The following is a 16,582-nucleotide window of genomic DNA, read 5'->3' as shown; positions in this document are numbered from 1 at the left end:
CTTATTGTAAAGTGTTACCCAACCTTATAATGATATCCAAAAATCTCTTACCCTGGTGTTTTTATGAAGGCAGCAGTAAACTATTACCCCAACGATGCACAAAACAAGAATAATCGTGATAATTATGTAAACTGTTGAGAGTAAAAACAGAACGAATTAACAAAAACCTGGTTACCATCTTTTGATCTATCAGTTCAAAACAAACATTAAACTTGAAAGAGCATGATTAAATAAATCCTGACAATAAAGAGAGAAAAAACTCACCTGATCCATAGCTTTTTATAGGTGCTGATGCTTTAGTTGCTGTGAAAAATAAAATATTATTATTAGTATAATAATAATAATAATAATAATAATAATAATAATACTTATATTTGCATTTTACAAACAGAATATATAGATGCTTAGATGTATAGCGAGTTGTTTTAACAACTCAACGTGCTCTCCTCCAGTTGCTCTAGTTAAACCACCAATTGTTGCCATTAAGCATCTTGCCAAACCCCACAATACTGGGCAGAAGTGTGACTTCTTGTAACTACTTATGTTGATCAGGTTACCATACCAAACAACTTTGACTATAAAGCATAGCCTCCAATTTTGTATAACTTTTCATATGATTAATGTAAAAATCAGTATATAGAGGTCAGACAACTATCAAAACCATGCAATTAATTATATAACTAACAATTTATGCATCATCTTACAAATCATTTTCATTATGTCATTTACAGTATGTCCCATTAGCGCTAAAATCTCTTACATGTATCATATATGACAATGTAATAATTATGAATGAATGTGGAGAATTTTCTCTGTTTTTGAAAGTGGATTAAACAAGTAATTTATTTTACATTTAATCATTTAGCAGATGACGTCAGTGTCAAGAGTGTACTAGGCCACAAACAAGGCTTCCTTCCTGTGTAAAAATGATGCAACACATATCTGAACTGAAGACAAATAAATGTTGAAAGGGATTCTCACATTGCTCTTTCATGCAAAATCAAATGTGAAATATATACGAACATATTAAAAGTGTGTTACATTATGTGATCATTATGCATGCAGTAATTATAATACATAGTATTTTCAATCTTACTGGTTGCTGAAGTTTTATTGGCTGTGATGGTTTTTGCAGTCTTGCTAGCTGAAATGGTTGGTTGAACTTTAACTTTGGTGTCATTGCTGGTCTGAGGATGTTCAGAGGGAGGTGGAGGAGTGGGAGAACCTGTTTTATGAAACATAAAGTTTACCAGATGTCCTTTTTTGTACTTAGAAGTTCTCATTTATGTACCAATGCTCAAGTGACCAGCATAGCATATAACCTAGCTTAGAAATCTGTCTACCATGTTAGCAGCAGCATTAGGTGTGTAGATACCTTTCTGGGTTTAGTTGAATGCATGAACAATGACTGAACAAGCACAATAATTTTTTTTTTTACTTCAGTCCAGTTACAGTACCTGAAACTTCAGCTGAAGTGGTGATCTGAAGAGTGGTGTTTTGCAAGGGAACAGTGGAGTTTGGGGTGATTGAAGAGGTAAAGTTTCCTTTAAAGTCCTCTGACGTGTCATTGTATTTGGTAATGTTGTCCTGAGGCATTGGAACTGGAGCAGTGGTGGGTTCCATGCCTGTTTTCATGGTCATTGTCTCATTATCAACAGCATCAGTCAGGACAAGTAAGACACCTGTATTTTACCAGAGAAAGATTGGTTAGTAATATGCTCCTCATTGTTTATGAGGAGCATATTTTGGGAGAAAATTTTAATCAAATTCAGGCTGTCAAATTAAGCAAAAGACAGCTGGACAGAACTCAGCAGAATATAAGTTCCTTGAGATGATTTTTTTTTCTTTTTCAAAGTTTAAAATTACATTTAACTTGACAAGTGTGTTATATTATGTGATATTTAAAATTATACAACAGTTAGTTCTTGTCTTTAAATCTGACTGGACGAGAGGAGTTCCAAGAGTGCTGATAGCTAGGCAGTTAATTAGAACCTTTGTTTGAATCCTTAAAGAATTATTATAATTTTTTTACAGTTACCTATTTGCACATATGACCTATGTTCTCAAAATTGTAAGACAAACAAACATATATTTAAACATACCAATAAGGAGATGAAGAGATGTGCAGCACATTTTTGCCACAATGCATAGACTCAGGCACATGCAAATGAGTGTTCCTTCCTCAACACAGTAGGACCTAAGTGAAATAAAGTCTGAAACCGCAAACTTCCACCTTTGTGACCAGAACAGGATGCAGCATACAGTTACTCAAAAAAGGCACTTGAGGAAATTGCGCAGTCTTGAACAGCCCGGTTTAAAATATTTACCATTGTCTACAAACTGAAATACATCAGTTGGTGTAACCCTATTTGAAGTAAAGAAAAGCATTGTTATTATCTCCCTCTGACTTGTAAGTGCCGAAGTAATTCTATCACAGACAAAGTCTATTCCTAAAATAACACAAGTGACCAGTAGACTTTCATAAGACAAGAATTTCTATGGCGTAACTGCACTTAAGTAAGAATTGTCATGGCTTGCACTACAGTATTTTTAATTTGGTTGGGAATCATTTTAAATCCAGTATTTCACAAACAAATGCATGACATCAGATAAATGAAAAGAGGAACATTGACCATGATAATTTGAAAATATCACTAAAACTTTTTACTGTAAAAGACAGTGACAGTATTTTTCAGGGCAAATTCACAGGGCATGATACTCATTAGATGCAAATGCAGCATTTGGTTACTGTGAACGCTGTCATGTAAAACTACATTTGGACACAAGATGTCACTGTAAGGATGAGAAACCAAAATATTTCTAGCTGTTTAAATGTCACAAAATTGTTTAATAAACATTATGGCAAGTTTTTCTGTTGGACTGGTTCAGATAGAACCTGTAGCCATGACATTGTGTTTATGTCATTGCTATTTTATTTATTTGCATTTAACTTGTATACATTTGACGTTAACTTGCATACATAAATTTCATCATAAATGTATGACCATTACTTTTCTAAAACAGTAGTTTAATACATATGTATATCATATTCTGTCATGATATTACACACAGATGAAGTGATACATGTCTATTATCAGACTTTTGCTTTTGGAGCTATAATTTCATACTCTTATACTAGAAAGAGTACGGAAGTCTTAAAGAACCCTAAAAACATAAAATGTTTTTTGAAAAACATAGGAAATTTCAGTTATATGAAAATAAGTCATGACAATTAGGGAGCTTCCTTTAGGAATTTATAAACGTGTGTCCAATTTGGTTCAAGAACTACATTGTGTTTGAATGTGTGTGTTTTTGATAAGGATAATTTGGTAAAAAAAAAAAAAGGAGCACAGGTCTGTAACTCTCTCTCTCTCTGTATGTGTGTGTGTGTGTGTGTGTGTGTGTGTGTGTGTGTGTGTGAGCGCGCGTGCGTGTGTGCATGCGTGTGTGTTGATGGAAGGAAGATGTACATTAATTTATTACTGTTTATTTCCTCATGCCAGAGGTAATCAGTGACAGGATTAGTGCTAACTGCCACCCAGTTAGTCATGTGAGTGAAAGGAGCCCAACAGCAGCAGAGTCAGCGGCTCCCTCTGTGGGTCTGCAGCTCGCTCATGAGGCTCTCTAATATAGCTCTGAATGAATCCAGTCTGTGCCACTGACTGCCACATCAGAGCTGAAGTGCTGGCCAGAGTGGATGAGCTAATCATTTCTTTTGGAGGTGTTGGGATAGCAGAGAAGTGAGAGAGTGACTGTGTGAGTGAATTAGAGAGAGAGAGAGAATGGGTGTGGAGAGAGGAGACCACCCACCCGGCGAATTCAGGATTCGTGAGGCCCAGTCGTGGAGATCATTCTATGACCCTCTCCGCCACTCGGAGCTCCAAACTGGACCCTTCGCAATTGTGCTACCGCCCCAAACTTCCCCCATCTCCACCCCTTTGCCTCCCTCAAGCTAACACAGTGAGAAATGAGGAGGGGTGGTGGTAAACAGCCTGTCCCTGTCACCCCCCCCCCCCCCTCTTTCCTTCACAGTACAATGGGAGGGAATGCAGTGGCTGAAGCACTTTTAGAGTAGCCAAATTCTGCAAAGGCTGAATGAAACATCTGTGGAGGCACATAGCCTAAGGGGGAAATGCTATTATATTGTGCACCAAACTGGCAACCTGTTTTTAGACTATTTTATCTCTCTCTCTCTCTCTCTCTCTCTCTCTCTCTCTCTCTTTTTTTTTTTACTTCCAATGGCAAATGTGAGCATACTGTACTACAGATTTTCTAAGGGTGAGAAAAATGTTATTTTATGTGTTTTGTTGTTTTGGGCAGATTCCTACATATGTTTTCCTCACCTTTTAAAATCATACATATTAAAAGCTGTTGGAGAAATTTAATGATTTTGTGCAAATTATATACTGGAAACACTGATGTCAACATTCTTATAGAGAAAAAATAGAAAAATAGGTGAAAAGGCCTATTCATGCCATTTCAGACTAGAATTGTTTAGCACATTTTCATGCTTAATAAGCCAACAACAAGTAAGGTGTTTCTTTATTGGGGTAATAAACAGTTTAAGCATAAACTGATCAGCACAGGTAGATTTTTGCCCAGTACCCCAATTTTGTATCTGTTAGTGTTCTTCTTACATTTACATTTATGCATTTGGCAGACGCTTTTGTCCAAAGCGACTTACAGTGCCCTTATCACAGGGACAATCCCCCTGGAGCAACCTGGAGTTAAGTGCCTTGCTCAAGGACACAGTAGTGGTGGCTGTAGGAATTGAACCAACCTTTTGCTTACCAGTTCAATGCTTTAGTCCACTATGCCACCACCACTCCTATTGTTTTGACATCAAACGTGGGGAATAACCCTATGATTTTAAGTCTCATGTAAACATCTTGGTTACTTTGTAACCCTGGTTCCCTGAAAGGAGGGAATGAGATTGGCGTTGACCTTAAAACCCTATACCATCACACCAATTTGATTAGCTTGTGAAGCTTGGCGCTCTGCCTAAGCTAATGTCTTAGTGAGCAAATAAGCTGGAACCCAGCTACACACCATCAAGATTTTCCAGTTGAGGGGAATGAGACCGTATCTTTCATCCCATAACAGCAAAAAATCAGTAGCTGCGGCGACGCTATGCAGTGTCTCATTCCCTCCTTTCAGGGAACCAGGGTTACATAGTCTCTGAGACATTCCCTTTTAAGAAGGTTAATTCGACACTGGGTCAGAAGCTGATGCTGTGGGAGCCGTATACCATTGCGTTTTGTGTTATGTATTCCTGCAGCTTTCCTGGTTTGTTGGGGGATTGTATTTATGACTAGTAGTAAGTCTCCGTAATTGCTCTGCAGCAGCAGCTAGTCTGCCAGAACTATTCTATCAATATGTCATACCCAAATTAACATGCCAAATCTTTCTGAGAGTTGTCATGACTGAACAATACTGAGACAATGTTGACTCCAGGACACCACCAAGCAACCCCCCAACCACACACTTACATTACAATACTTATTGCTTTTTTCTTTCTTTCTTTCTTTTTTGGGAATTTTGTTTTTTTTACAATAAATTTGCATGTATATTTGTATAGTGTTTGATAGTCCAATACAGCGTCCAGTGGTTTTACTTTATAGAAACTTGTTGTTGGTTCTCCAATCTGCCTACGTGTAGCCACTTAAGTCAAGCTCAGCTTGGTAATAGCTGAGGTTTGAACTTTCAAGACTTATAATGCCAAAAGGTCAAGAACTTTCAGCATTCAAACCTCTGGCCTGCTTTCTCACTGTTTTACAAAAGACCCTCTTTTATCCTTCCTCTCTCTATGAAACCTGAGGACTACATTTGACAGACACGTTTTGCAGTGCCTTATATAAATCATTGTTAATATTAATATAATTTTTTCATTTGCTTCTACTAATATCCAGCGCAGTGTGAGTTATCCACTCAAGCAAAACTATGAAAGAGGGGTTTAATTTGCAGGTAGGCTATTGGGGAAACATAAACCAAATGCTTTGTAGCTGCTGTTCCCTATCTGTCACTCACTCGATGTTGTGTCGATGTAGTTACACTAGGGGTCACTCTTGGGAGCCCCAAACACCTCTGCTTTTTTGAAAAAAGGCCAATGAGAATTGGCGAGTGGAATTTGCATGCCACTCCCCCGGACATACGGGTATAAAAGGAGCTGGTATGCAACCACTTGTTCAGATTTTCTCTTCGGAGCCGAGCGTTTCTATTCATTGAAGCTGAATTCATCCGCGAAGTTCATTCACCTCATCTGCTGGATTCTACAGCGCAATTCAGCGGCTTCTCCCCCTCTGCACCCGTGGAATGCAGAGAACACCCATGGGCGCTTCGGCAGAAACAACTAAAATAGTATATTCTAAAAAGAGTATATTTTCTTTCTAAAAGAGCGGCACACACGGAACGTCTTTTTATAGATACCTTTCCGTTTGTGCGTTATTCCTGGTTGTGGTCGTTATCTCTCCACTTCTGATGGCCACGATCGCTGTCTTACATGTCTGGGCACTGCCCACGTGGAGACATCATTCGTGGATGGGTCTCGTCCTCATTGCGAGAACATGACCATGGCAACGTTGCGGTCGCGGCTTGCATTCTTAAGAAATACCTACAGGTATGAGGCCAGGCCAGTTTGCATTGGGGGCGATTTGGGGACCTCAATGGGACCACCTCCGCTGGATATCCCCCTCGGACCTCCCATTCCCCAGCACACTCGCTTGCCCCGGTTTGGCGCTCGGACGAGATTGCTGGCTCGTCTCAGGGCGAGTTTGACCTCTTGTTCTTAGCCCGGGAAGAAGACAAGTTATCGAGCGCAGCATCGGAGAGCGGGCTCGTCCAGTCAGATGCAGAGGCTTCAACTGGGCTTCCTCATTCGGGAATGGTTGCCCAGTCCCAGGCCAATGCAGAAATGACGGACATGCTTTCCTGGGCGGCCGCGTGCGTCGGGCTAGAGTGGAAACCTCCACTCTCCCCTAAACCCTCGCGGCTTGATGATTGGTTCCTGGCCCTGTTCCTTTCTTCCCAGAAGTGCGTTGGGGGTGTCCCTCCCAAGGGGAAGACAAGGGGAGCTGACAAGATCATGGGAGGCACCTTTTACTGCCTGGTTCCGGTCTTTCAGCTCCACCGCTTTCGCTACCCTCGATGGCGGAGCGGCCAGGGGGTATTTGGTGATCCCCCAGGTGGATAAGGTGCTCGCGGTGCACTTGTGTCTGCAGAGCGCCGCCACTTGGCGTGGGTGCCCGAGACTCCTGTCCAGGGCCTGTAGGTTTACGTCGTCCCTGACGGCTAAGGCCTACGGTGCCGCTGGACAAGCCACCTCCACCCTGCACGCCATGGCTCTCCTGCAAGTACACCAAGCCAAGGCGCTAAAAGAACTGCACAAGGGTAGTTCTGACCCGGGATTGATGCAGAAACTGTGCTCGGTGACCGACCTCGCTCTCTGGGCAATGAAGGTCATGGCGCAGTCTCTCGGGCAGGCGATGTCCGCCATGGTGGTCCAGGAGCGCCACCTTTGGCTCAACTTGGTTGAGATGCGAGAGGCTGACAAGGCACGGTTCCTTGACACCCCCATCTCCCAGGTTGGCCTATTCGGCAACACCGCAGAGGACTTTGCCCAGCAGTTCTCGGCGGTGAAGCAGCAGATGGAGGCCATATAACACATCCTTCCCCAGCGCGGCTCAATACCCCGCACCCCGTCTGTTTGTTGCCAAGGGCGTTCTCCTACAACAAAAACACCGGCTCCTCCGCAGCCCGCCCCGTGGCCCGGCCCCAGTGTGGAGCCCAGCGCAGGAAGCAGATGCCACCCGTCTCACTGCCGGCTGCCAAGAATCCGAGGAAGGCTTCGAAGTGCCCCTGAGACGAGCGACCCAGGGGCAAGGAGTCCCACTTCTCTGGAGCTGGTGAGCAGACCACTCCATCCCCCGGTGGAGGGCCGGGAGGAGAATCTTTTGTTTCACTTTCATTTAATTTTGCCGCATGTCCAAGAGGCTGAGGTACCCAAAAATTCAACAAAAGAGCGGTTTTCTTGTTCCCTGGGTCACATGACCGGTGCGCACGGCTGTCGTCATGACCACCATCCACCGTCCCATCTTTGCAGGTATGGTGCTCCAGCAGCGTTCCCTCCGCCCCTGTGCACCCAGCTGTGGCACAAACACACCCACACGGGATTGGGTCCGGTGGACTAGGGGGACAAGACTCCTCCTCCCCCCTCCTCGGCCAATCTTATAGTGGGCGGCAGGAGCCAGTTAAGTGCTTCGATGTCCCTGGGCTCAGCACGGCCACAGAATCCCCTTGACGTGGCACCTCGAGCCCCGCCCCGCCGCGAGGCCCCACCCGCTAGTACGTCTGACGTGATCATTTCCAACCCGTCGTGATGGCTGACCTGGACCGTCTGACTCGGCTACGCGATTCAGTTCGCCAGGTGCCCGCCCAGGTTCAGTGGCATCCGCTTCATCACTACCTTGCGTGCGGAGATCGCTACCCTTCTGCGCAAGGGCGCGATAGAGCCTGTCCCTCCAGCCGAGATGAAGAAAAGGTTCTACAGCCCTTACTTACCGAAGAAAGGCGGTGGGTTGCGACCAATCCTGGACCTGCAAGTACTGAACCGGGCTTTGCACAGACTCCCATTCAAGATGCTGACGCAAAAAACGCATTCTAGCGAGCGTCCAGCATCAAGAACTAGTTGTGGCATTTTGTATAGGGACCCCTAGTGTCACTACATTGACACAACGTCGAGTGAGTGACAGATAGGGAATGTCCTGGTTACTTTTGTAACCTCCGTTCCCTGATGGAGGGAACGAGACGTTGTGTCCCTCTTGCCACATCGCAGAACTACCCGCTGAAATGGCCAAGACCTGGTCCCTCAGCACAAAACCTGAATGAGTGGTTGCATACCAGCTCCTTTTATACCCGTATGTCCGGGGGAGTGCCATGCAAATTCCACCTGCCAATTCTCATTGGCCTTTTTTCAAAAAAGCAGAGGTGTTTGGGGCTCCCAAGTGTGACCCCTAGTGTCACTACATCGACACAACGTCTTATTCCTTACTAATGATGTATTGTGGTTGAAGATTGGAATGGCTATAGCTGAATCTTCTTGTGTAATCTTACAGTAACAAGCACATCTTTACCAGACAAACCGAAAGTGACCATTTATATGATAGTCACATGTGGTTTGTTCTGCACTTTAGAATTAGTAATTTGTAAGTTGCAAGAGGTGGTTTTGAAGAATGTCCAAGCTGGAATATGAAACACTTTTTTTAAAGACCACACAAAAACACATACTGTTTACAATTAATGCTTCTACAAAAACACCCATAAGAGCCACATAGGAAAACAATCTCCAGAGAGGCCAAAGCAAAGTCCAAAAGATCAGGCAAGGATAATTGGATCTTGAAGTTTGAATGGAAGTCTTGCTTGTTTTGATATTGAAATTAAATACATTAATAGTCTGGCTATGTTAGATTTAATATTTCTGACAGTATAACTCTGGGGATGGGGGCGTGGTCATATATCTGTCTGCGGGAGAGGGAGAGTGGTAAGGCTTGTCACCTGGGTTGTAATTAGCTCTAACACCTGTCTGTTGTTATAGTGATGGCGGAGGGAAACTTGAAAAGGCGCCCAACGCATCTGTTAGGGAGAGAGAGAGCGACCCATGAGCATGGTGACGACGTGTGCTGAGTGCATTAAAAGTTTATGTTATCTTATTGAGTGTTGTGAATAATCTACATTAACTGAATGCCATTAAATACAAGTCGCTGAAGGCAGAAAATAAAAGATTTGCCTGCACTGCTTCGTTGTCTCCTGAATCCTCCATTGCCTGAAGAACTGAACTTTCCACAATAACTTAAACTGATTTTCATGAGATAGCTTGCAATTTCCCTGCAATTTTCTGTGTTTAGTCAGTTATGATATTGCATTGCATGTAGCTTGTTTTTACAGAAACGGCCTATTCACAACACTAGTAACACAATGCAAGTTAGGCATATTATTGCTACCTTCAAATGCACCTGGGAAGCTCCTTCCTTTGAGTTGGGCATTCGTTAACATGTCATGCTTTCAAGCATGGAAACAAAATACGGAAGAGGCCAATCTTAAACAAATACACAAGAAATAATGGCAAAAGCTTTTTTTTTTTTTTTTGTACTAGTGAGTACGCATAAATTAACACAACTGCATCACTTTTACATGACCTGTATGATTTATTAATGCATGGTATCTAACAAATTATCAATTTATTTCATTAAGACAAACAGCAAAGGGTGAGTCAATTGTTGACTGTCATATATAACATATTAATATTATTGAAATAAAGCACCGAAATTGAAATAACTTTGCAAAATCATTGCTTTCCATCATCTTTCATGTCGACATGCCCGTTCCAAAGCCACAACTCGGCAACTCGGATATCATCTAAAATTCCGAATTTTCCACTTATAAATACGACTTTGCCCGATCATTCATGTGCTTGGAACTCAGATATAGTGATTATTTTCTATTTTCTACTTTTCCACTTGTAAATATGGCTTTGCCCAGTCATTCATGTGCTTGGAACTCAAATATAGTGATTATTTTCTATTTTCTACTTTTAAAGCTGTTCATTTTGACAGTGTTCAGCACACTCAACATGCGCAGTTTAAGCAGGGAAATCCCCAACATACTGGATTACTGGATTACATGAATCCAGGATTTGACATTAACACCCACCCACCTGCCAAATGCGGGTAGAAAATGGCAATGGCGGGTAACTACGTCACCCTTACCGTACATTTCCTCTGGCGCATTGTGAGCGATGGTCAGCAAGCATTTTCAGTGCATTCCTATGGAAGCCGAGCACCATGTTTGCAAGGTGGATTGTGGGATTGACAGGGGACCGGAGCAATCTGTTCCCTAGCGTTATGAGCAGCAATGAGCAGATTTCTATTTCGCCAGTGGAAATGCAGCGTTACTAGCAACTTTGGCAGGTGGCCGCAGCGGGAGCAAATTTTATTGTACTCATCTCGCGTTCAGCGCTTTATAAGAATTAAATATGCTTCTCAAATCTGACAGGTGCATTTCCGCGAGGCCAATGAAGCATGCTTACACTCGAACTGCAGCAGCGCACAACAGCATGCTCTAGAGATAAGTGCAGAACATTGCAAGGCGAAACTTGAGTGATTCTGTCGGGCTTCATTCGATATCGCGGAACACAGAACTTATGTGATCCATTTGAATTCTACGGAGAATCTTTTTCTTTAAAGCGCTATATGAAGGATGCCGAACCTCTCAAACTACTAGACAGCCCTGAAATTATAAACAGCACCGAGGTAAAAAACAACAACAACATCAACAGTGTACCTTGCATCATCATCGATTACAAGGTTTTTAAAATACATATCATCATCCACCTAAAATGTTTTACTACAGTAACACTAGTAACTGGTATAGATGCATATTAAATCGATTAGGGTGAATCTATAAGGTTTATTTTTTATTAATAAATATTATTCTGTCATTATTCACTCACCTTTATCTTTTGGCGACACGAGGGGGACCTACACAAAATTAGGCAGGTGGTTTTAATGTTTTGGCTGATCGGTGTAAGCCAAACCTCCTTGGTCCTAAATGTATCCGTGATACCATTGCTCAAGTCACTGAGCATTTCTGTGCTGTCTAAATTACTAATGTTCAGTAAAACATCATGGTTACTTGCGTAACCTCTGTTCCCTGATGGAGGGAATGAGACGTTGTGTCGATGTAGTGACACTAGGGGTCACTCTTGGGAGCCCGAGACACCTCTGGTCTTTGATAAAAGGCCAATGAAAATTGGCAAGTGGTATTTGCATGCCACTCCCCCAGACATACGGATATAAAAGGAGCTAGTATGCAACCACTCATTCAGGTTTTATGCTGAGGAGCCGAGACAAGGTCCGGCCATTTCAGCGGGTAGTTCAGCATTATGGCAGGAGGGACACAACATCTCGTTCCCTCCATCTTTCCGACCATGTGGAGAGTCTTCAAGGTAGATCCTACCCAACAGGGGAGGAGTTACTACAAAGATGGAGACTGGGGCAGAGGGGCTCTGCCCAAGGAAGACGCAGTTTGCCAACAGCGAAATAAATTAGCGGAAGATATACATCGCATGGGGTTTTACCTCACAGGGAACTGCCACATGCGGAGCACCTACCCCAGAACAGGGCTCTTAGTTAGCACGTGTACTGGGCCGGCAGCGAGTCTCTCCGAAAACTCGACTGCCACAGGGCTCGGAGGAAGTCAACCAGGGAACATAGTTTGTGAACACTACTGGGAATTAATAGCGCATGTCTTCAGCTCAAAAGAGGTGGAAGGCACTATGTGCAAGCAATACACCCGGCCGGCTATCCCGGGCTTATCCTCTTGTATTGCATGCCACTACCTGGGATGAAACCGGTTCCACCCGTAGGTTGTAGAACCTTGCAAAGGTGTTGGGTGTTGCTGCTCTGCAAATATCTGTTAGAGAGGCACCCCTGGCCAGGATCCAGGAGGCTGCTACACCCCTGGTAGAATGGGCTTGTAGCCCTACCGGGGGTGGCATGTCCTGGGCATGATATGCCATAGCTATGGCGTCAATGAGCCAGTGGGTGATCCTCTGCTTGGAGACAGCACTTCCTTTCTGCTGTGCACCAAAGCAGACAAAGAGCTGCTCAGAGATGCTAAAGCTCTGCATGCGATCCAAATAGATGCATAAAATGTGCACCGGACACAGCAATGACAGGGCTGGGTCTGCCTCCTCCTGGGGCAGCACTTGCAGGTTCACCACCTGGTCCCTAAAAGGGGTGGTGGGAAACTTGGGCACATAGCCCGGTCGGGGTCTCAGGATCACGTGACAGTAGCCTGGACTGAACTCCAGGCACGTTTCACTGACAGAGAACACTTGCAGGTCTCCTACCCTCTTGATGGAAGTGAGCGCAGTCAGGAGGGCAGTCTTCAAGGAGAGTGCCTTAAGCTCAGCTGACTGCAAAGGCTCAAAGGGGCTCTCTGTAGACCCTGAAGAACTACAGAGAGGTCCCATTAGGGAACAAGGCGCAGTCTGGAGGGGTTCAGCCTCCTGGCACCTCTCAGGAACCAGATGATCAGGTCATGCTTCCCTAAGGACTTACCATCGACTGCGTCGTGGTGTGCTGCTATAGCAGCAACGTACACCTTCAAGGTGGAAGGGGACAGCCACCCTTCCAACCTCTCCTGCAGGAAGGAAAGCACTGATCCGACTGCGCATCTCTGGGGGTCTTCCTGTCGGGAAGAACACCACTTAGCGAACAGATGCCACTTAAAGGCATACAGGCGCCTCGTAGAGGGGGTCCTAGCCTGAGTGATCGTGTCTACCACCACGTGTGGTAGACCGATTGGGTCTTCCACATCCCGTCCAGGGGCCAGACATGGAGATTCCAGAGGTCTGGTCGCGGGTGCCAGATGGTGCCCTGTCCCTGAGAAAGAAGGTCCTTCCTCAGGAGAATTCGCTGGGGGGGGGGGTCTGTCGTGAGGAGTGTGAGGTCCGAGAACCACATCTGGGTGGGCCAGTAGGGTGCTACCATGATGACCTGCTCCTCGTCCTCCCTGAATTACACAGGGTCTGTGCAAGTAGGCTCACTGGGGGAAACGCATATTTGTGCAGGCCAGGGGGCCAGCTGTGTGCCAGCACGTCTATGCTGAGGGGGGCCTCAGTCAGGGCGTACCAGAGCGGGCAGTGGGAGGATTCTTGGGAGGCGACAAGTGCACCTGTGCCTGTCCGAATCGACTCCAAATCAGCTGGACTGAGGGTGGAGTCTCCTCTCTCCCCTGAGGGTAACCTGCCGTGACAGCGCGTCCACTGTAGTGTTGAGGTTGCCCGGGATGTGAGTGGCTTGCAGTGACTAGAAGTGCTGCTGACTCAAGAGGAGGAGACGGCAGGCGAGTTGTGACATACAATGAGAGCGCAGACCGCCTTGGCAGTTGACATATGCTACTGTTGCTGTGTTGTCTGTCCGAACTAACACGTGCTTGCCCTGGATCAATGGCCGAAACCTCCACAGGGCGAGCAGAATTGCCAATAACTCGAGGCAGTTGATGTGCCAATGCAGTCTCGGGCCCATCCACAAGCCGGCGGCTGCGTGCCCGTTGCAAACAGCACCCCAGCCTGTTTTGGAGGCATCCGTCGTAACCACGACGCACCTGGAGACCAGTTCTAGGGGAACACCTGCCCGTAGAAATGAGAGGTCGGTCCAAGGGCTGAAAAGATGGTGACAGACCGGCGTGATGACCACACAATGTGTCCCGTGCTGAGTTCAGGGACATCGAAGTACTTACCTGGCTCTTTGCGACCACCCCTGGAACAGCCAGGGACAGGGGAAGGAAGAGGCCTGTACTCGTGACCCGTGCAGACTGTCACATCGGGGGCAGATTTGTGCCACAGCTGGGTGCTCAGGGGCGGAAGACAAATAGAGTGGTGGACAGTGGTCGTGATGATGGCCGTGCACACCGGATACGTGACCCAGGGAACAAGGAAACCGCTCTTGCTGAACTCTTGGGTACTGCAGCCACTTGGGCATGCAGCACAATTAAATGCAAAGGTAACAAAAAAGATTCTCATCCCGGCCCTCGACCGGGGGATGGAGTGGTCTGCTTACCAGCTCCAGAGCAGCGGGTTTCGTCGTCCCTGGGTCGCCCGTCTCTGGGGTGCTTTGAAGCCTTTCATGGGTTCTTGGCGGCCGTGAGACAAGTGGCGTCTGCTTCCTGCGGTGGGCTCTACGCCAGTGCAGTCACCACAGGGGGACACACTTGGCGACGAGCAGACAGGGTGCGGGATCTTGAGCCGTGCCGGGGCAGGATATGCCGGATAGCCTCCGTCTGCTGCTCCACCGTTGAGAACTGCTGGGCAAAGTCCTTGATGTGTCGCCGAATAGGCCAGCCTGGGAGATGGGGGCAGCAATTAACCATGTCCTGTCGGCCTCACCCATCTCGACCAGGTTGAGCCAAAGGTGGTGCTCCTGGACCACTAATGTGGACATCGTCTGCGCCGTGACCTTTGTCGCTCGGAGAGCGAGGTCAGTCGCTGAGCGCAGTTCCTGCATCAATCCCGGAGCGGAACTACCCTCGTGCAGTTACTTTAGCGTCTTGGCGGACTTGCAGGAGAGCCATGGCGTGCAGGGCAGAGGCAGCTTGTCCAGCGGCACCGTAGGCCTTGGCCGTCAGAGACGACATAAGCCCACAGGCCTTGGATGGGGGCTTTGGGCACCCGCGCCAGGTGGTGGCGCTCTGCGGGCATAGGTGCAACGCGAGCGCCTTTATCCACCAGGGGATTGTTGAATAGCCCTTGGCCGCCCCACCATCGAGGGTAGTGAGGGCGGGGAAGCTGAAAAGATCGGGACCGGGCAGTAAAAAGTGCCTCCCACGACCTTGTCAGCTCTTCATGCAGTTCCGGGAAGAAAGAAACGGGTGCAGGGCATGGCTTTGAGCAGCGCCGCAAGCCCAGGAACCAATCATCGAGCCGTGGGGGTTCAGGGAAGAGCGGAGGGTTCCACTCTAGCCAACGCTCGTGGCTGCCCGGGAAAGCATGTTATCATCTCCGCGTCAGCCTGTGACTTGGCAATCATCCCCGAAGGGAGGAGCCCAGTTGAGGCTTCCACGTCCGAGTGGATGAGCCCGCTCTCTGATGCTGCGCTCGAGAGCTCATCACTTTCGTGGGCTCGAACTCGCTGTGAGACGAGCCAGCGGACACATCCGGAAGCCCGATCGGGGCAGACGAGCGTGCTGGGGAATGGGAGGTCCACGGGGGAATACCCGGTGGAGGCGGTCCCATTGGGGTCCCCAAATCGCCCCCAGTGCTAGCCACGCTGGCCTCATACCCATGGGTAAAAGGACCAAGGAGGGGAGCCTCTGGGGTGGCTTGCTTTCTTACAAAGGCAAGCCGTGACCGCATCGTTGCCATGGACATGTCCTCGCAATGAGTACATGACCCATCCACGAATGCTGTCTCCGCGTGAGCAGTGCCCAGACACGAAAGACAGTGATCGTGACCATCAGAAGGCGAGAGATAACAAGCGCAACCAGGAATAACACACAAAGGAAAGGCATCTTTAAAAAGACACGTCTTTAAAAAGATGTTCTGTGTGTGCCGCTCTTTTAGAGAAATATACTCTTTTAGAGAAATATACTTTTATTCCTGCCGAAGCGCCCAGGGGCATTCTCTGCAGTGCACCAGTGCAGAGGAGGGAGGTGAATGAACAGTCGTAGGAATTCAGCTCAGTGAGCATGACCGTTCGGCTCCGAAGAGAAAATCTGAATGAGTGGTTGCATACCAGCTCCTTTTATACCCGTATATCCGGGGGAGTGGCATGCAAATACCACTCGCCAATTTTCATTGGCCTTTTATCAAAGACCAGAGGTGTCTCGGGCTCCCAAGAGTGACCCCTATTGTCACTACATCGACACAACATCGAGTGAGTGACAGATAGGGAAACGTTGAATCTTTTTTCAGCATATTTTTTGAAAATAATTATGAACCGTTCCAAAATAATTTAATCGGATCAAATTGAATTGTGACCAAATTTCAGATTACATGATGCATCGTAATCGTTAGGTAAAGAATTGT

The 16,582-nt window shown here is 46.4% G+C and overlaps 1 protein-coding gene across 1 annotated transcript in view; it reads right to left on the bottom strand.

The window, feature by feature from the left end:
• Positions 1-2,252, bottom strand: part of LOC127443927 (uncharacterized) — a 33,293-nt gene extending 31,041 nt beyond the window's left edge. The window contains exons 1-5 of the mRNA XM_051702998.1: positions 2,103-2,252; positions 1,458-1,682; positions 1,097-1,225; positions 265-303; positions 52-131 (exon numbers count right to left, since the gene is read on the bottom strand). Coding sequence (XP_051558958.1) covers positions 52-131; positions 265-303; positions 1,097-1,225; positions 1,458-1,682; positions 2,103-2,163 — 534 coding nt within the window. The 5' untranslated portion in view covers positions 2,164-2,252. The remainder of the gene's footprint in view (positions 1-51; positions 132-264; positions 304-1,096; positions 1,226-1,457; positions 1,683-2,102) is intronic.
• Positions 2,253-16,582: the final 14,330 nt, after the last annotated feature.

The sequence above is a fragment of the Myxocyprinus asiaticus genome, chromosome 7 (assembly GCF_019703515.2).
Source record: "Myxocyprinus asiaticus isolate MX2 ecotype Aquarium Trade chromosome 7, UBuf_Myxa_2, whole genome shotgun sequence".
Taxonomy (NCBI): domain Eukaryota; kingdom Metazoa; phylum Chordata; class Actinopteri; order Cypriniformes; family Catostomidae; genus Myxocyprinus; species Myxocyprinus asiaticus.
This window is presented reverse-complemented; position numbering and strand designations above follow the sequence as displayed.